This window comes from Vulpes lagopus, chromosome 21 (genome assembly GCF_018345385.1).
Source record: "Vulpes lagopus strain Blue_001 chromosome 21, ASM1834538v1, whole genome shotgun sequence".
NCBI lineage: Eukaryota > Metazoa > Chordata > Mammalia > Carnivora > Canidae > Vulpes > Vulpes lagopus.
The window spans coordinates 7,573,385-7,592,303 of record NC_054844.1 but is presented as its reverse complement, the minus strand read 5'-3'; the positions used below and the strand labels follow the sequence as shown (position 1 = coordinate 7,592,303).

Genomic DNA, 18,919 nt, shown 5'->3' with positions numbered 1-18,919 from the left:
CCCGGAAAGATCCCGGTGCCAGCTTCCAGCCCGGCCGTTCATTGGCTTCCTCTCTCCCCTGCCCCGCCCCCGTGACCTCTGCCCCTACCGTCGGGCCGTCTGATTGGTTGCCCCGCGTCCGCCTGGCGCCTCATTGGCTCTTCCCCCTCGCCCTCCATCCCTGCTCCTGTAGCGGTGTCGGTCTCCCAGCAGAAGACGCCACCATGAATCCGTTATTCGGCCCCAATCTCTTCCTCCTGCAGCAGGAGCAGCAGGGCCTGGCCGGGCCGCTGGGGGACCCTCTGGGAGGCGACCATTTCGCCGGGGGAGGGGACGTGTCCCCGTCGTCGCTCGCCCCGGCCGGCCCGGCTGCCTACTCGCCGCCCGGGCCGGGCCCGGCCCCCCCCGCCGCCATGGCTCTCCGCAACGACCTGGGCTCCAACATCAACGTGCTCAAGACCCTGAACCTCCGCTTCCGCTGCTTCCTGGCCAAGGTGCACGAGCTGGAGCGCCGCAACCGGCTGCTAGAGAAGCAGCTGCAGCAGGCGCTGGAGGAGGGTAAGCAGGGCCGGCGGGGCCTGGCTCGCCGCGACCAGGCCGTGCAGACCGGCTTCGTCAGCCCCATCCGGCCCCTTGGGCTGCCCCTGAGCGCCCGGCCGGCCGCCGTCTGCACCCCGTCGGCGCGGGTGCTTGGCTCGCCCGCGCGGTCGCCAGCCGGCCCCCTCGTGCCCTCCGCGGCCTGCCACTCGTCGCCCTCCACCTCCACCTCCACCTCCTACTCCTCGTCAGCCCGCTTCATGCCCGGCACCATCTGGTCCTTCTCTCACGCCCGCCGGCTCGGGCCGGGACTGGAGCCCACGCTGGTGCAGGGGCCTGGCCTGTCGTGGGTGCATCCCGACGGGGTGGGCGTCCAGATCGACACCATCACCCCCGAGATCCGCGCGCTCTACAACGTCCTGGCTAAAGTGAAGCGCGAGCGGGACGAGTACAAGCGGAGGTAGGGGACCGGGAAGGTGGGGACCGGGCTCAGCGTCATGCCACACATGGGGCCAGGACGAGGTGTGGGTGCTGGAGAGGACAGCAGTGCGGCCCAAGAATCAGGGAGGAATAGGAGAGTAAAGTTCCTGCTGTGTAAGGAGGAGCTTGGAGGTAGACAGACGGCACTGGGTACAGGAAGAGGGGAATCCACAGGGAATGCAGAAGTCACACTCGTGACAGGAAGAAGGATTCTCTAAGCGGAGGATTGTGGGGAATACATATTTTTTCTTGTGGCTTTTCTTTCTGTCTCATCTAGGCTGCAGTGTTTGGATGACTGCATTAACTGTGGGGTCGTGTGCTGTGTGAAAGGGACACGCGTTTGAGTGGTCACATCTGGGGTACTAAGCCTCTCCAGGCGCAGCCCTCAGAGCAGTTTTGTGATAGAGGCTCCACATACTGATCAAAAGTAAGAGACATAGCATAGAGCTTTCATTTGGGAGTCTAAATGAAATTAGAAGGGAGTGGTAAGGGAGGGGCTGCATCTCGGAGTGGGCGACCCTGCCACTGCTCTGGGTTTCCCAAAGCAATGTTGATGGAAACTGGGAACTTACCCCAGTTCCATATGAAAGGCTCTGGGACCCCAGAACATTGCTCAGAGTAAGTAAAAAATAAATAAAATAAAATAAAGAAAACAAGGGGGAAAAGGAATTTGCTAGGGAAAGGGGAAGGGACTGGTAGTTGTCACAGGACTTGTGGAAGCTGGGGGAATCTGTGAAAGTGCAGAGAGCCAAAGGATGACGAATTGTGAATGAAGCCAGCAGAGGAACCGAGTGGGGAAAAGTTGAGAATATGGACACACCCTGTGAGTATAAGGCAGCTGGGGGCCAGGCCCAGTGCTGTCTGAGGAAGACGATTTGGGTTTTCTGCAGGGGACTGGCAGGGTAGCACAACGGGCCAGGGGAAGGGATGTGATGCTAGTGCTGGCTGTATATCAAGTGGATCCCTTAGAGGGTTGATAACCAGGCCATGAGGAAGGAGCATGAACATAGCCAGCCCTCTGTAGACTTCGTGAGGGATGCCATGGTTGAGAAGGAAGATGACAGGTCAGCAGGAGGCTTTATTTTGGGAGCCATTATGGTTAACCTCTTAATTGACTACTCTGACCCCTTGTGGGCAAGCCTGGGAACTACCCTTGCGGCCCAGTGTAGCGGAGATTGGTGTCCTCTGGGGCTTGGCTGAATGCTCCCAGAGATTACCCCAGGGTCTGGGGGCAGCCTTCAGGGATCTGTAACCTGCCAGAGTCTAGCAGATTGCAGACCAGCAGGCTTTCTGAGGTTGAGTCCTGTCCTCATGCTGGCTTCCTTCATCATAGCCCGTGTTATAAGTGCCTTTGGGAGTCTCAGTTCTCCTAAACCATTCTCCTCTCCATTATTTAGATGCCACCCAGAACCAGCCTGCCCCAACCCCTGGCCCAGCCCCAGCACCTGCCCCTGCCCCTGCCCTTGCAGGAATTAATTAACATTGCCAGCAGCAGAACACGGACAGTTCTGGAATGCACCCATAACCACAGAAACAACTGCTGTTCTCGGGTATTTGTTTTTTCTTAACTGAAAGAGTGTTTGTCCTTGGTCCAGCTGTCCAGGGCAGCAGAGAGTTATTCCTTGGGGATTGATGAGCTCATCGCTCTGCAGCACGCTGCTGTGCAGAGGGCCCTGCAGCTAGAGTTGTCTGGTACGTGACACTGGCAGTTACTCGTTCCTCCACCCCAGATCCTGTGCCCTCGTTCTGTTCTCTTTAAAACAACACTGAAGCTCCTATCTGTGGCCTGGAAGGCATGGGTAGAGCTTTAGCAGTAAACTGGGAAGAATCTGAGGCCTCCCAGGTTCTATTTTCAGCTCCCCCTGCTTTGTGCAACCTTGGGTGGATCTCTCCTGGCCTCAGTTTTCCAGCATAGGAATGGCCCCTGCTTCCTCACTTTGCTCAAGGATACCGTTTATTTGGGAGGGAGGTCTTTAGTAAACGTAGAATTCATGGAGATGGCTCAAATTCTACCCATGTCAAGGGAACTTTGTGAGACCAGATTTGAATGGAGGTTGGAAGGAACCTACTCGTGGGAAAGTCAGGCTGGACAACAGAGAATTCTAGTAAGCGTCCAGGGGCGCCTTGGCTGGCTCAGTCAGAAGAACACGCGACTCTTGACCTCAGGGTCGTGAGTTTGAGCCCCACTTTGGATGTAGAGTTACTGAAAATAAATAAATAAATAAATAAACAAACAAACTTTCAAGAATTCTGGTAAGCTTCCATATGAATTATTTTCAGATTAAAACAACAACAACAACAACTCTAAGGTTTTGTTCACCTCAATCTTTCCCTAACTTCCTTATTTAAATTTCTACCTGAATTTGTTGCTTCCTGCCCTTCCCAGTGCATCTTGCCCAGGGCTATTGTCCCCTTGCCAGTCTTGCTTCCTCCAGGGACTCACGGACTCAGGGGTATGAGGGCACTGAATCCCACACCTGCAGGCTGTCAATGAAAAAACCCACAGGCCCAGAAAAGATAAAGTCTTATCTATATAAAGATCTAACTTGATGCTGCTAGGGCCCCTCCCTGGCCCTGACTGACTAACTGATGGAGAATGCTAGAGCAAAAGAAGGAAGGACATGGGGACAGCGGGGAAGGGTGGGCAGAGGGCCAAGAGGCTGGGGAGCTGGGTTGCGTGATGGGCCGGCAGGGTGGTGGCCAGGCTGGCTCCACGAGGAGGGGCACTTGCTGATGTAGAGGAGTTATTTTTAGGAGCACTGCAATGCAGAGCCCAGTGAGGAGCAGGAGGGCATGGAAGGAAGAGGCTGCGGGCAGAGCCCAGGAAGGGAGAGGGGGGTGAGGTGGGAGAGGGAGGAGTAAGTCCCACGTCTGCAGAATCTGTCGGTCAGCCTTTCGTATTCTTGCTATCCTTTTTGCAGCCTCTGGCTCCCTTTCTGATCCTAATCCTGTGGCTTCTCTTGTACCATGGCTTCCTTCCTCAGCCTGGAAGAAGTGGCAGGAGGTGATAGGCTGTCTGAGTGGAGGCTGTGTGAGTGGGGTCTGGGCACCCTAGCAGGCCCCTGAAACCCTCCGCAGCGTGCCGCCCCCAGCACTGTCCTACCGCCTCTGCACTGCCATGGCCTGTGCACTGGCTTGCCAGGGACTCACGTCCGGGGAGAACCCTAGCTCTACGCAGCAGAGTCTGCCTGTGGTCAAGGGGGCCTCCTGGAATTCCAGGAGATGCCGCTTCTGGTTCCTACCCATCGGGTTGGCAGAGGTGCTTTTCTGTACTTTGATTTCCCTACCCTCAGATTTTGGGTGTCTGGGAACCCCAGCTTTCCATCGCTTTCACGCCTCAGGGCCAGCCCCATCACCTCTCCACTGCTTGCTTTCAGGGGCTCTGTGTGGGCCTATTCTGGAGCTTGCAGGGGACAGACTTTCAATGTCTGCTCCCAGGCTCTTGACCTACCCTGTGGATGTGGTGTATGTCCTGCAGCTGCTTCTCTGGTGTTAAGTGGCACCACGAGAGGCAGGGCAGTGGGCTAGAGGAGCCCTGGTCTGGTGCGGGCAGGAGGCAGGAGACTGGATCTGTGCCACCAAAGGTGGGGGGCCGGGCTGGTGGACCGCAGTGGGGAGAAGGCCAGCTAAGCAGCTGGCTGGGCCAGGGCCTGAGAGGGACAGGCGCTGCAAGGGCGCAGAGTGGTAGCAGTTGCTCTTAAATCCAGTTCCTGGGGCATGGCCCAGAGGTTCTGGGAAGGCAGCTGGTGAGCTTGCACTTGCCAGGAGGCGCGGAGCCACCCGACAGCTGCAGCTGGCCACCCACAGACTGGCCAGCCATTCCTGTCCACAGCCCCTGTGCATCTAGGGCACAAGACCTAGAGTAAGAGAGGCCTGAGCCAGAGAGGTGGGAGGCAGGGAGCTGTGGGGTGGGGTGGGACCCCACACCTACATTCCCCCCCTGTCCCCCATGTCTGCCAGGTGGGAAGAGGAGTACACTGTGCGGATACAGCTGCAGGAGCGAGTGAATGAGCTCCAGGAGGTGAGGGCTGCCCACCACTGTGCTCCCTCCATGCTCCCTCCTCCCCACCCGGCCCCTAGCAACCCCCCAGACCCTGTCCTCCCCTGGCCCTTCCTTGTCTTCACCTGCATTCTGCATCGACAGCACCACTAACAGGCAGGGCTTTCTCCCCAACTGCAGGAAGCCCAAGAGGCTGATGCCTGCCAAGAGGAGCTGGCCATGAAGGTGGAGCAGTTGAAAGCTGAGCTAGTGGTCTTCAAGGGGCTCATGAGCAATGTGAGTGCAGCCACCTCACGCCTGAGACCAGACAGATAAGGCCTTTCTGGTTTGGGCCTGTTGGTTTCCTGGACCCCATCCTCACCCACTTCATTTAAAAAAAAATTTTTTTTAGATTTTATTTATTTATTAATGAGAGAGAGAGAGAGAGAGAGAGAGAGAGAAAGAATGGCAGAAACACAGGCAGAGGGAGAAGCAGGCTTCACGCAGGGAGCCCGATGTGGGACTCGATTCCCAGTCCCCAGGATCACGCCCTGGGCTGAAGGTGGCTGAGCCACCTGGGCTGCCCTCCTCACCCACTTCACTATGCTTCCATCTACCTCTGCCTGCCCCTACACCACCCTCGTTCAAAAGGAAAAGAAGGGGGCACCTGGCCAGCTTGGTTGGTTAAGTGACTGCCTTCAGCTCAGGTCATGATTCCAGGGTCCTGGCATCGAGCCTACTTTGCCCTCTCCCTCTGCTCCCTACTTGTGTTCTCTGTCTCTGCCACAAATAAATAAGTAAAATCTTTTTATTTATTTTTATTTTTATTTTTTTAATTTTAAAAATTTTTTTTATTTATTTATGATAGTCACAGAGAGAGAGAGAGAGGCAGAGACACAGGCGGAGGGAGAAGCAGGCTCCATGCACCGGGAGCCTGATGGTGGGATTCAATCCCGGGTCTCCAGGATCGCGCCCTGGGCCAAAGGCAGGCGCCAAACCGCTGCGCCACCCAGGGATCCCAGTAAAATCTTTTTAAAAAGAGAAAGGAAAAGAAGGAACAAAAGGCTCGGTGTCATATCCAAGAGGCACCATGGCCTCCATCATAACTAGAGGTTGTCAAGCGGTTAGTTAAGAACCCAGAGCCCAGCTCTGTGGTGTGGCCTTGGTGAATTCCTTCACCGCTCTGCCTCTGTGTCCTCCTCTGTGGAATGGGATAGTAAAGGCATGTACTTTGCAGAGTGACTGTGGAGATTGTAATGCTCTTAGGACCGTGCTGGCACAGACTTAATGCTGAATGAGTGTTAGCCATTCTTCTTCTGACAATATTTCCTCCACTTTTGTAACACCCAGTGGTCTCACTGGGAGCATCAGTTCTAGGAGGGAGCCCCTGTGGGTCCTGGGCTGTGCCCTCCAGGGCTCCCTGTCCAACCAGGGGGCCTGTGGCATGAGCAGCCCATGAGTGCTGCAGGGAGGGCATTCAGGAAGAGGGGGCCATGGTGGTGTGTGACTGGAAAGATGAGGATCTTACCAGGGCCATCCTGGGGCTCGTCTAGGGTACTGGCTGCCCTCTCACTGCACCCTACCTTCCCTGGACAGAACCTGTCTGAGCTGGATACAAAGATCCAGGAAAAGGCCATGAAGGTAGATATGGACATCTGTCGCCGCATTGACATCACCGCCAAACTGTGTGACGTGGCCCAGCAGCGCAACTGCGAGGACATGATCAAGATATTCCAGGTGAGGGGGTGGGGCTGCCCACAGGCCCTGGGCTCCTGCCCACGCCTGCCCGGTGCCTCAGCTCCTCACGGGAGGGGGGCGCAGGCAGGGTCCTTCCTTCATCCTCCTGGGGGCCCCACCCCGGCAGTGGGGGCCCTCCATGGGACTAGGCTGGGGGGCAAGAAGAGCCTCTGAAGAGAAGGTTCGGAAGCCATCTCTAACGCCGTCTCCCCCTCCCTCTCTCCCCCTCTGTCCGCCTCCTCTCCTCTCTTCCTTTCATCTTCTCTTGCTTCCTCCACAGAAGAAGCTGGTTAGTTTGGCTCTCATGCAAGCTTTTGAATGTCCCGTCCCAGTTTCTCAGCCACCCTGGCCTTTGGCCATCAGTTTTGACCTGCTGGGCTATTGGGCCCAGACTTCTCCCATCTCCGTTCTCCTTGCTCTTCCTCCGCCTTTTCTCTATCTCGTTCCCTCTTTGCTCCATTTCTTTCTGCCCCTTCTCCGGCTTCCCAGATCTGGACATGAGACTCAGGTTCTCCTTTGTATACACCGCGTCCTCCTCTTCCTTGCAGCCTGAAACTTGCCTTTTGGTTCCGTCATCTCATTAGAAAGGCTTTTTTTTAATTTTTATTTTTTTAGCAAACAAATCCTCCGTAGTCATTCTGCACATCTACCGTGGGTGCCCCAGGGCCATTTCTCCCCTGGTCTTACTGCCCTATTTTCTCTGTTTCTTCTTTTTCTTCTCAGTCTGCAGCCCTGTCCCCATCTGTGTCTATCCGCCTGTCTCTCGGTAATTCCGGTGTCTGTTGCTGTCGTCGTAACTGTGTCTTCTCTCTCTGTCCCTGTCTACCCCACCCTCCCGCTGGTTCACGCTTCTCTGCTCCCTCCCCACCCCCAACCCCCCAACCCAACCCCTGCCGGCACCCATCCGCCCTTCTCCTCATGCACCCGGCCTCGTCTCTGTAGTCTCTGCACTTGTCTCCCATTAAGGTCCCATCCATGGGGGGGCGGAAGCGGGAGCGCAAGGCTGCCATCGAGGAGGACACCTCCCTGTCGGAAAGTGATGGGCCCCGCCAGCCCGATGGGGATGAGGAGGAGAGCACAGCCCTCAGCATCAACGAGGAGATGCAGCGCATGCTCAACCAGCTGTGAGTCCTGAGTCCTGCAGGCCCACCTCTAGCAGCCCCCATCCCGAGGCCGGAGCCCCCACTACCCACCTCCCACCCCCAACAGTGGCCCTCCTCTGGCAGAAAGGCCCCCGCCCTCCTTGACAGCGGGTTCCCTGTCTCTAGGAGGGAGTATGATTTTGAGGACGACTGTGACAGCCTGACTTGGGAGGAAACTGAGGAGACCCTGCTGCTTTGGGAGGATTTCTCAGGCTATGCCATGGCAGCCGCAGAGGCGCAGGGAGAGGTAATGGCCCCTCTCTCCTCTCTGCCTCGGGGCCGGCCAGGCCTGCCCCCCACCTCAAGCTGGATGTCCCGTCCCCTCCCCCTCCTCCCTGCAGTCGCTGCTTTCCCTCTGTGGCCTCCATCCTCTACCTGCTTCTCCCCTTCTCCTTTATCTTCTCCACCGTCTCCAGCTTCCTTTAACCTTACTCTCTCTCTCTCTCTTTCCTGCCTCGGCCCTGTGCAACACCCCCATCCCACCCTCCCCTCTGGCCTTGCCCTTGCTTCCCTGTCTGCTCCAGCAGCAGGAAGACAGTTTGGAGAAGGTGATTAAAGATACAGAGTCCCTGTTCAAGACCCGGGAGAAAGAATATCAGGAAACCATTGACCAGATAGAGGTAAGGCTGGGGGTTGAAGCTGTGACCCCAAGGGTGCCAGACACCAGACCTTTCCCTCTCTCTCTTTTGTGGGGCTGGAGCCTTAAGACCTCAGGCTCTGGAGGGGGGTGGACAGATGTGGGTTCTTTTTTTTTTTTTAAAGATTTTATTTATTTATTCATGAGAGACACAGGGAAAGAGAGGCAGAGACACAAGCAGAGGGAGAAGCAGGCTCCATGCAGGGAGCCCGATGCGGGTCTCGATCCCGGGTCTCCAAGATCAGGCCCTGGGCTGAAGGCGGTGCTAAACTGCTGAGCCACCCGGGCTGCCCCAGATGTGGGTTCTAGTCTCAGCCCTGTCACTTACTTTCTGCTGCTCCTGCTTCTAATGGGCTACTTCCGCTCTCTGAACCTATTTCTTTATTTGTCAAGTGGGGTCTGAATTGCAACCCCCTCACAAGCTGGTCTGAAGATCAAATTAAATGAGGCAATGAGCTGAGGGCAGTGCCTGCCTCCTAGTAAGCACGCTGCGTGGTGGTTTTACAATTATCAGTAGTACTGTCCGGGTGATAGCAGCAGCTACTAAGTAGACTGTGACTTTTCTGTTTCCTAGCTCAGCCCTTCGGCTGATGGAGGAACCTCTGTTGTCCTTCCTTAGCCGGGAGGGTCCTTCGGAAGCAGGCAAGGGAAGCAGTGCTCTAAATTAGAGCTAGGCCTGCAGCCACTGAGGGAGATTTGTGGTGCTCTGGGTGGAGGGGCGGCCTCCTGCTCACAGGGAGGGCCCTTCGCTTAGGGAAGAGGCTGTGGGCCTGTAACTCTCAGCCTCTCTTCAAGCCCATGTGGCATATTTATATACTTGCTGCTCTCACACTGCCTGCATTTTGAGAAGTTGACAGATGATTTTTCTACATGTGTGTTCTCCCAACACATATCACATGGTCTTGCTTCTTTAAACCACCTGTTTTGTCTCTTGCCCAGGCAGACAGAGGCTGAGTGGTTTTTTTTTTTTTTTAAGACTTTATTTATTTATTCATGAGAGCTACACATAGAGGGAGGCAGAGACATAGGCAGAGGGAGAAGCAGGCTCCACCCAGGGAGCCCAATGTGGGACTCCATCCCTGGTCTCCAGGATCACGCCCTGGGCTGAAGGCGGCGCTAAACCGCTGAGCCACCCAGGCTGCCCGAGGCTGAGTATTAAAGGCCTGCAGCCATGTGTCTGCTCCCCGATGAGGAGGGGGTGAGGAGCCACTTGCTTTCCATCCACTTGCTGACACATGTGGCAGTCTTCTTCTCTTGCAGTGAGATGGTGTTAGGAGAGGTGTTGGGAGAGCTCATGGGGCGGGGGCATTAGGTGCAATGTTGGCCCTGGTGACCCCCGGGGTGACTGGGATGAAGGCAAGGTGCATTTCCCATTATCAGTGGTAAAGCCAGGGCCAGATGGAGGGTGGGAAGGAGCTCCTGCTGTCTTTTCTGCTTCCTCTCCATCGAGTCCCAGCCCTGTGCCGCCCTCTGGTCACAGAGCAAGGCTGTGATTTTCAGTGGAGGCTGTTGGACACCTCCTAGCGTGTGGTGGCTGCCTTCCCTCACCCCTGCTTTAGACGTGTGAGATAAATAAGGGGACACACACAGATACATAGCGGCAACTGGTGGAGATTTGGAGATACATAGCCTTGTCTTTGTATAGAATACATTTGCTTCATTTCCTTCTTTCCTGTCCTAGTGAGTGATGGCCTCTGGAAGCTAGCCCCTTCCCCTCCTGCTCCCCTGAGCTAGAGAAACTGGGGTGAGGCAGCAGCCCATCTGAACAAAAGCTGGTAACCCCTGGTTGTCTTCCTGGATTGAGTGGTGGGTGGGCATGTCCTGCTGCTCTGGCTTGCTACGGTGTTCCAGCTCTGGAGTCAAGGCTGCCAGCCAAGCTGTATCTACTGGGGCTCCCGATGCACCCAGGCCACCATATCTTCTCTCTGGCCCTGTGACCCATTTGTTTCTTCCTCTGAGTTCCCATCTTCTCCCTGTCCAGTTTGGATTAGTTCTGGGTGGTTTCCTCTATCCAAGTTGGATTATTCATGGGTAGTTTCCTACCCTTTCTCTGCTCTCAGGCAGCCAGGCCAATCTCCTTCAAGCAGTTTTATTCAGCCTCTCCTTTTGGCCCCTGTCCTTTGTACCCCAAACAAAGAGAGGTCCAGATTGTCTCTGGCCCAGATCTTTTCCGCCTTTGCCCCACCTCTCAGCTCTACCTCTGTGAAGGAGGCCGTATTTCCTTGATTCTGAGCCCCCATTTTCTCACGAACGTTTCCTGGAACATTTCCTGAATGGGGATACATCTTAGAACCATTAGGACACTGGCTGTGGCCGCATTCTTTCTGTTAGATGCTGAGTCGGCTCACAGGTGAGACAAGAGGGCACTAAGGAGAGGATTGAGCCTCTTCCAGCAGAGCAAACGGGAGGGCCCCCTTTGTGCTGTGCTATGTCCCGGGGGTCACTAAGTGATTTCCCCATCAGGGTGCTGGGCATGCACAGGCAGAGATGAATACGACCCGTGGCTGGCCTCCTGGGAGCACCTGAATGAGAGAGGGAGACAGATGGGGTGCAACCTTGTACAGGGCCATGTGGGAAGCCCGGTGAGGGGGCAAGGCTGTGCGCAGATGGCCGCCGGGCTCTCTGTTCTGCTCACATGTACGTTCCTCTCAGAGAGGGTCCGTAGCAGAGGCCTCTGCCTTCCTAGGCAGAGATTCCCAGGACAACTAGGAGGAATGAGAGTACACTGGGTGCCTTCTGACTTGGCCTGGCTTATTTTTAATCTGAGCCCTCACCCATGGCCGCCTGCCACCCCTCACCCCCGGTGGTGTTCTTGGTGTGTTACCTTCCTGGGAGTTTGGGGCAAGGACAACGCTGACCTGGATGGCCCTGCCCTGCCCCTGCCACAGCTGGAGCTGGCCACAGCTAAGAATGACATGAACCGACACTTGCATGAATACATGGAGATGTGCAGCATGAAGCGAGGCTTGGACGTGCAGATGGAGACCTGCCGCCGGCTCATCACACAGTCTGGAGACCGGTGAGGACCTCCCCTGGAGTGGGGGCTTGGCCTGCCTTCTTCCGCGTCTTCCTCCTAGGGTGCGCACGGGCGGGGCAGGGGAGTGGTGGACCAGAGGCCCTGTGACCCTGAGACCCCATGCATCGTGATGGGAGGCCCTTAGAGGCCACCTGGTATGTCAGGCCAGCCCGACAACCTTCTCTCCCTTAGCAGGCGGATAAGGGGTGTGTGCCCATTTGTGGCTGGACAGCCCAAACCTCCCAATGCCACTAACCCTGGTGGTTCCCCTGGTTAGGAGCAGCTAAAAATTGGCAGGGAACAGAAGAGGTGTGGGGGCAGATTTTTATCTAAAGCCAGGGCTACAATTGGTGCATTTAACCCTGTGTAAGCTCTACCTCTACAAAAAAGTAAATTTTAAAAAGTCACAAAAATACTAGACAGAGTAGATTTAGATAGACATAAATTAAGTCTGTGCACTCGGGCTCAGGCAACCTCTCTCATACTATGATTTAAGATACTTCTTTTTTTTTTTTTTTTTAAGATACTTCTTTTTAAATTAAATTAAATTTATTTGAGAGCAAGCAAGTGAGCACAGCAGGGGGAGAGGGAGAGGGAGACTCCCCGCTGAGCAGGGAGCCAGACGTGGGGCTCGATCCCAGGACCCTGGGATCACGACCTGAGCCGAGGGCAGATGCTTAACTGACTGAGCCACCCCGCAATTTGAGATATTTCTGAACTCTGAGCCTCCCAGAGTCCACAGGATAAAGACAGGGACCATATCCCGTCAGAGTAGGGTAGAAGAGCTTTCTCCCTTCCCTGCTTCCCTCACCCTGCGGCCATCCTCGCCTTTGTGGCCCTCCTGTCCTTGCCTGAGATGGTGCTCACAGGCTTGCCTGAGAATAAAGTCACGGGAAAGAGGAATGCCAGACTCAGCAGGATGCCTGCCTGCCCCAAGGTGACAACTGGTGTTTTTTTCTAGAAAGTCTCCTGCTTTCACTGCGGTCCCGCTTAGCGACCCGCCGCCACCGCCGCCAAGTGAGGCTGAGGACTCCGATCGTGATGTCTCATCTGATAGCTCCATGAGATAGGGACCTACCTCCAGCTTGGTGCCCTGGGGCCCCCACCCTGCTGGGAACTCACCGAGCCAGAGGGGGGTTCACAGAAGGGGAACATCATTCGTCTGGCCACACCAAGCCTTGCCCCTGGGGACTGGGGCGCTCCTCCCTCAGCCTTCCTGCCTGGTCCTTAGCCTCCAGGGCCCTAAGGTGTCTGGAGTGAGGCTCAGCCCGCCCGTCCCAGGCGACTCCCACCACAGCTGGGGCTCTGCTGCCTTCATGCGTGGGTGTCTGCTACTTTCTCATCTTTAAAGTCCTGCCAGAGCAATTGTGGCTCCTTACTTTCTCCACTGAGTAAGGAATGTGGTTGTCAGAGCTTCCTTCCATCTCTGGCCTCGAGCCAGCTGGCTGATTCTGTACTGGTGCTAACCAGCCCAGGTACTAGTATGAAGTGGATTAGGCTGGATGTTCTATGGCTTATAAACACATGCAGTGGGAGGAGGACAGACTGGGTAGGCTGTTCTGTCCTCCCTCTGTCGTTCAAGTGCTCACTGCCGTCTGCCCGTGGATGGCAGAGACACAGCTGTGACCCTTCCCTCACGGAGCCTGGGTCAGGCAGCTTCTCAACCTGACTGGGTGCAGTGTTGTGGAGGGAAGTGGAAGCCCTTGCTTGTTTCCCAGTCAGTGCTGAGTGGCAGAGAAAAAGGTGAAGCTACTTGTGTGTGTGTGTGTGCGTGTGTGTGTGTGTGCGTGCATGTGTATGTGCTCAGGGTCTTAGTCTCTTCAAGAATCCATTGGAGATCTGTCTCCTCCGTGTCTGTCATACACTGAGGGGCAATAGGCTAAGATGTCCCAGACTGGGAAGAGGTTGGGAGAAACTGGAGACATGGCAATGAGGGAGGACACGTCAGCCTAACTGCCTGAGGAAGGCTGAGCTGACATTGGAATGGAATCTTTAATAATAACCTGGAGAGTAATTTACTGAACACTTGTGTGTCACTGTTTGAAGCACTTTCTGGTGCTGGCTACACAGTCCCTTCTGGGAGGTAGGCACTGTTCATCACCTTACACGTGAGCAGGTACAAAGTAAGGCGGGGAGGTTGTAAGGAACTTGCCCCAGTGGAGGCTCCAGTGGCAGAACTGGGGCCTCCATCTGTGGCTGAGGCCAGCCTGTGCTTCCACCCCTGAAGCCCTCACCCAGGGAGATGGCACTGATTCCTTCAACATGTCCCGAGAAAGTACTAGAGGTGGACATTACCCTCACTTTCCTGACCACTTACCACAGTGCTTAATACAGCCACAGAATGTAATCCTTCCAGACCTGCAGGGGCTGGGCACTGGCTTATCTTGCAGATGGGAGTAACCAGGGCACACATGCCAGTAACTTACTCCAGATCTCACAGCTGTGAGGCAGAGTGGAATTTGCACCCTGGCAGTCACTATATTCCACACTGCTAGGGCTCCACTTCACAGTGGCCAGGTAACCCAGCCTGGCCAAGGCTGTTAGATTTGCTAGCCCAATTCCAAAGCCCTGATTTCTCTGCTAGGTTACCCTCCAGGGGACTGCAGACAGTACAGCTCTGAGCTGGCCAGGTATCTGGTGACAAAATGGACTGGTCCTCTGAAGTGGCCATGCAGGATCCTGTAGCACCAGGGGCCCCAGAGGGATACTAAGCCATAGTAAAGAGCAACAGCCCTTGGTAGGGAGTGCTGTGTGCACGCAGTCGTGAAGGATGCCTTCTGTTAGGGGAGGCCCATAGCTGAGTTTTGCCGGTTAGGGTAGGCTGGACTGACCTCTCTTTGGCACACAGCCTAGCTCCCCTCCCCTTTACCCCAGACCCTGTAATAAACTAAAAAAACAAAACACAAAACCCCCAAAGACTTGGCTGGGTACAGTATATTTTATTGATGGTACATGACAAGGTAGGGCTCCCCAAGCCCCTCCCCTTCCTCAGGGTCTAGGATGTAAATTGGAGGTCAGGAGATTCTCAGTGTGTTGGGGGATTAAGTTGGGGCAGGGACTCCCCAGCAGCTGAGGGCCTCTCTCTTCCTCTTGTTCTTGCTGGGGCTGGTGGTCCAGGAGGCTCTTATTCCTTGGAGGCCATGTGGACCATGAGGTCCACCACCCGGTTGCTGTAACCGAATTCATTGTCATACCTGGAAGGAGATCAAGAATTTAAAGCCCATTTTCCTGAACCGGTCACCAGAGGGCACCAGACTCCAACTTCTTTCCTAGGTGCTGCTCCACACAGGGCCACTTACCAGGAAATGAGCTTGACAAAATGGTCATTAAGGGCAATACCAGCCCCAGCGTCAAAGGTGGAAGAGTGGGTGTCACTGTTGAAGTCACAGGAGACAACCTGGTCTTCAGTGTAGCCCAGGATGCCCTTGAGGGGGCCCTCCGATGCCTGCTTCACTACCTTCTTGATGTCATCATATTTGGCCTAATGAGGTAGAAATGAGATGCTTATTCAAGGTCCAATTTTGCGGTTTTCCCTGGGACACTAATCCCTAGGCCACCACCTTTTCCAGGTCACACTTACAGCTTTCTCCAGGCGGCAGGTCAGATCCACAACTGACACATTGGGGGTGGGGACACGGAAGGCCATGCCAGTGAGCTTCCTATAGATGGGAGGGGGCAGAAGCAGGGTCAGCGACATCCTCCCTGGCCCCCCTCAGATGCCCAGGGCAGAAGAGCAGCAAGGAACCTCACCCGTTCAGCTCAGGGATGACCTTGCCCACAGCCTTGGCGGCGCCAGTGGAAGCAGGGATGATGTTCTGGGCAGCCCCTCGGCCATCACGCCACAGCTTCCCAGAGGGGCCGTCCACGGTCTTCTGGGTTGCAGTGATGGCATGGACAGTGGTCTGGAGACAAGGGGGAAGGAGTGAGGGCCTGCCAGTAGTCATCGCCTCACCGACCCTTTGGCCTCCCTCTTCCCCTTAGGAAGAGTTTAGGGATAGAGTGACCGGACCTCGGAACCCCCAATGCCCCATAGCTCCCACAGCCCAGGATCATGTTCTAAGTGGGGAAAACAATGTAGTCCCAAGTGAGAAATGAAGGACCTAGGCACTTTCCCCATCACTCATACCATGAGGCCCTCCACGATGCCGAAGTGGTCATGGATGACTTTGGCTAGAGGAGCCAAGCAGTTGGTGGTGCAGGAGGCATTACTGTGAAGAGGGCGACAAGTCAAGGTCAAGCCAAGTCCATCCTGGAACACGCACAAGTACTATGGGACCGCTTCTCCACTATTCTCCTGCCATACCTACCTGACAATCTTGAGGGAGTTGTCATACTTCTCGTGGTTCACGCCCATCACAAACATGGGGGCATCAGCAGAAGGAGCAGAGATGATGACCCTCTTGGCCCCGCCCTTCAAGTGAGCCTGCAGTAGGAATCATTATGATCCAGGGGCTCCCTTTCCTGGTCTACATTCGTACTCCCTACCAAATCCCAGGGTCACCCTTCTCCACCTTTATAGTTTCCCTGGCACTCACCCCAGCCTTCTCCATGGTGGTGAAGACCCCAGTGGACTCCACAACATACTCAGCACCAGCATCACCCCATTTGATGTTGGCGGGATCTCGCCTACGAGGGAAGACAAAGATGCCAAGTTCAGAGACACAAGGTACCATGAACCTTGAGGTGGTCACCCCATCCTAGTATCTTCCCTCAAAGCAAACTTCTCCCTGTTGTGTCTTGCACACTTACTCCTGGAAGATGGAGATGGACTTCCCGTTGATGACAAGTTTCCCGTTCTCAGCCTTGACTGTGCCGTGGAATTTGCCGTGGGTAGAATCATACTGGAACATGTACACCTGGAGGGAACAAAGGAGGGCATTGACGGGCTGCGCTTCAGCCAGGCTCGGCTCCCTAGCTCAGCTGCAGGGGCAGCACTCACCATGTAGTTGAGATCAATGAAGGGGTCATTGATGGCGACAATATCCACTTTGCCAGAATTAAAAGCAGCCCTGGTGACCAGGCGCCCAATACGGCCAAATCTGAGAAGAACAAAAGGTGAGACGGAATGAGGTAGGGGCATGGAAGCAGCCCCAGGCCAACTTACTCTCTTCCAGAGGTTAGAAGATGGCACTTCCCAGCCACCAGAAAGTCCCAAGAAGTCTAATTTTATCTTTCTGGGCAACCTTGCCAGGACACCCTGGCCAAAAAGTGAAACCTGCCCCAAGAGGTGATCAGATTCAAAGACTTGCCCAACTCGCCAGTCCCCACAAAGAGGAGCAGTGCAGGGCCCCCGCTCCTGCCGCTCTGGCCACTCCCACAGTCCGGGTGCATGGTGTTTATCACCCCCCACTAGCTGCGCCCTGAGAAATGCTTGTTCTTGTCTGGCGGAGCTTCAGGATACACCCTCTGGGCAGCAAAGACGTGCACACTTGGCATTACCAAGTTCAAAGGGCAAGAGTAAAGGTCAGAAACGAACTGGCCATGGAAAGCCCATTCCTTCCTCCAAAAGAGAAAGGGGAAAAAGGAGTAGTTCTCAACCTCCTAATCTCATGGTTCCAGTTTGCTAAGCCCTCTTCTAAACATCAGGCTTGAAGCAGCAGATGTGTGGGCGTGGGCGTGGGGGGCCGGTGGGGGAGGTAGAAGACTAGAAGCCCAGGCCCCCGCTGCAGAAAGGTCAGGCAGCTATATTTAACCCCAGATTAGGACGAGTGGGGATCTGATTTCTGGAAGATGGAATGGGGAGAAGGGCAGGATTCCCAAGGCTCACGGACACCTAATCCTCCCAGTGACCTTTCTAGCCTGGCCCTTAGGGTTGGGTCAGCTCTGGGCGTGGGTGAAGAGAGCTTCCAGGAAAGCCAAGGTGCAGGAAGGGGCTGCCGCCTCAGGAGCCATCTTGTGGCGCAAAATCTCTGACTGCCCATGACTCAGCTCCCCCAACATGGCACTGAGCTGCGCTTCCACACCTCTTTTTCTCTCTAGAGAAAGGAAAAGAGGTAAAAAAAAAAAAAAAAAAAAAAAAGACGAAAAAAATACAGGAGGGCACCCTTGGATCCTTGTTCCTAATCCCCCAGAGAATGTCCTAGGAGGAGCATCCCCAAGGGAAGTCGCCGGCAGCCTAGGGATGGTCCGCGGGCAGGTCTGCAGCCCCGCCCCACCTGGTTTCCGGGGCGCCGGCGACCGCACCCCGCGGGCCCAGAGCAGGGCTGAGTCACGGGCGAGCAGCAGCGAAGCGCTACGGGAGCTTCCCTAACGGCGGTTCCTGCGCTTCCTTCCCGGTTGCAACATGGCGGCCGGGTGACCGCAAGCGGGCCGCGCACCCCGCCGGCCCGGGCATCCCGGCCCCCCCCGGCTTGGGGGGCGGGGGCGGGGGAGGGGCGCACCGCGGCACGTGACCCCGCAGGGCGCGAAAGCGAAGAAAGCGGCCGGGGGATTAGGGGGCGGCTGCTAAGCCGGGCGGCGGCGCCGCGGACGCGCCGCGGGTGGGAGGGAGGCCGCGCCGGGGGCCACGAGGCCGTCTGCGGCGGCGCCTCGCGGGTCCCGGGGCCGACCTTGAGCTCTCCTTGGGGGGGGTAGGACCACCGCGCCACGCTCCCACGCACCCGGCCCGCGGCCCCGAACTCACCCGTTCACTCCGACCTTCACCATCGTGTCTCGGGGACGCGGCTGCGGACAGAGGGGGGCGAGCATGAAGGCGCGGGCGGTGCCCCCCTCCCCCCCGGCCTCCATTCCCACCCCGCGCTCGGGCACGTCCGTCCGTGCCCCGCGCGCCTCCCGCCCCGCAGTGCCGAGGTGCGGCCGGGTACGCGGGGCCCCGCGAGGCGCCGGGCTCCTGGGGCTCCCTCCCCGCGGCTCCCGTCGGCGGGGCCCGGCCGGCCTTACCTGGCGCTGCACCAGAGGACGCGGCTGTCTGTCGAACGGGGACGAGCAGAGAGCGCCGGCGGAGGCTGCGGGCTCCTTTTATAGCGCCGGGCCCGGCGGGGGGGCAGGGGGGCGCGGGCCCCGCCTCCCGCCCGCTCGCCCAGTCGCGGCCCGAGGGCGCGGAGGCCTGAGCTACGTGCGCCCGTAAAGCCGCGAGTAGCCGGGCCCCCCCCTTTTTTTTGGACGGGTCTGCGGCCCCCAGCGCGCACGCACCCAGCGTGTGGGCCGGGGACGGAGTGGGGGAGGGGACGGAGACCGGCCCGGGGGCGGCGGCGAGCTCCGAGGGAGCTCTGCGGACCGGGGCCGGCTCCTGGGGACGGCGGAGGGCCTCCGGGAGCCGGGGCCGTTAGCGTTGCTGCACGGATGGCACGGGGGGGCCCTGGGAGCTGGCGGGACGGGGAACCGGAGCCGGGACCCCTCGCCGCTGCACGCCGCCACCCCGTCCCCTTTCTTTCGGAGGCTGAGGCGGGAGGCCTGAGACACTTCTCCAGGCT

The 18,919-nt window shown here is 56.8% G+C and overlaps 2 protein-coding genes across 10 annotated transcripts; one reads left to right on the top strand and one right to left on the bottom strand.

Moving 5' to 3' along the window:
- The first annotated feature begins 131 nt into the window (after positions 1 to 131).
- On the top strand, positions 132 to 13,530 carry IFFO1 (intermediate filament family orphan 1). 9 transcript variants are annotated; one of them, XM_041735486.1, is made up of 10 exons: positions 132 to 976; positions 4,957 to 5,017; positions 5,177 to 5,272; positions 6,572 to 6,712; positions 6,993 to 7,001; positions 7,655 to 7,836; positions 7,981 to 8,101; positions 8,379 to 8,474; positions 11,380 to 11,510; positions 12,473 to 13,530. In XM_041735486.1, the coding sequence occupies exons 1-10, from the start codon at positions 204 to 206 to the stop codon at positions 12,570 to 12,572; spliced, it is 1,710 nt and encodes a 569-aa protein (XP_041591420.1). In that variant the 5' UTR covers positions 132 to 203; the 3' UTR covers positions 12,573 to 13,530. The 9 variants fall into 9 exon arrangements, with proteins under 9 accessions (XP_041591420.1, XP_041591423.1, XP_041591418.1 ...); XM_041735489.1 differs by having other exon boundaries at positions 136 to 976; positions 6,996 to 7,001; positions 7,679 to 7,836; positions 12,469 to 13,530; XM_041735484.1 differs by having other exon boundaries at positions 136 to 976; positions 12,469 to 13,530.
- Positions 13,531 to 14,631: 1,101 nt separating this feature from the next.
- Positions 14,632 to 18,484, bottom strand: GAPDH (glyceraldehyde-3-phosphate dehydrogenase). Its single transcript, XM_041736910.1, is given in 13 exon segments — positions 14,632 to 14,701; positions 14,807 to 14,988; positions 15,088 to 15,166; positions 15,258 to 15,300; positions 15,303 to 15,357; positions 15,359 to 15,409; positions 15,634 to 15,715; positions 15,815 to 15,930; positions 16,043 to 16,133; positions 16,257 to 16,363; positions 16,447 to 16,546; positions 18,130 to 18,170; positions 18,387 to 18,484. Coding segments are annotated over 12 exon segments (999 nt in total). The 5' UTR covers positions 18,153 to 18,170; positions 18,387 to 18,484.
- Positions 18,485 to 18,919: the final 435 nt, after the last annotated feature.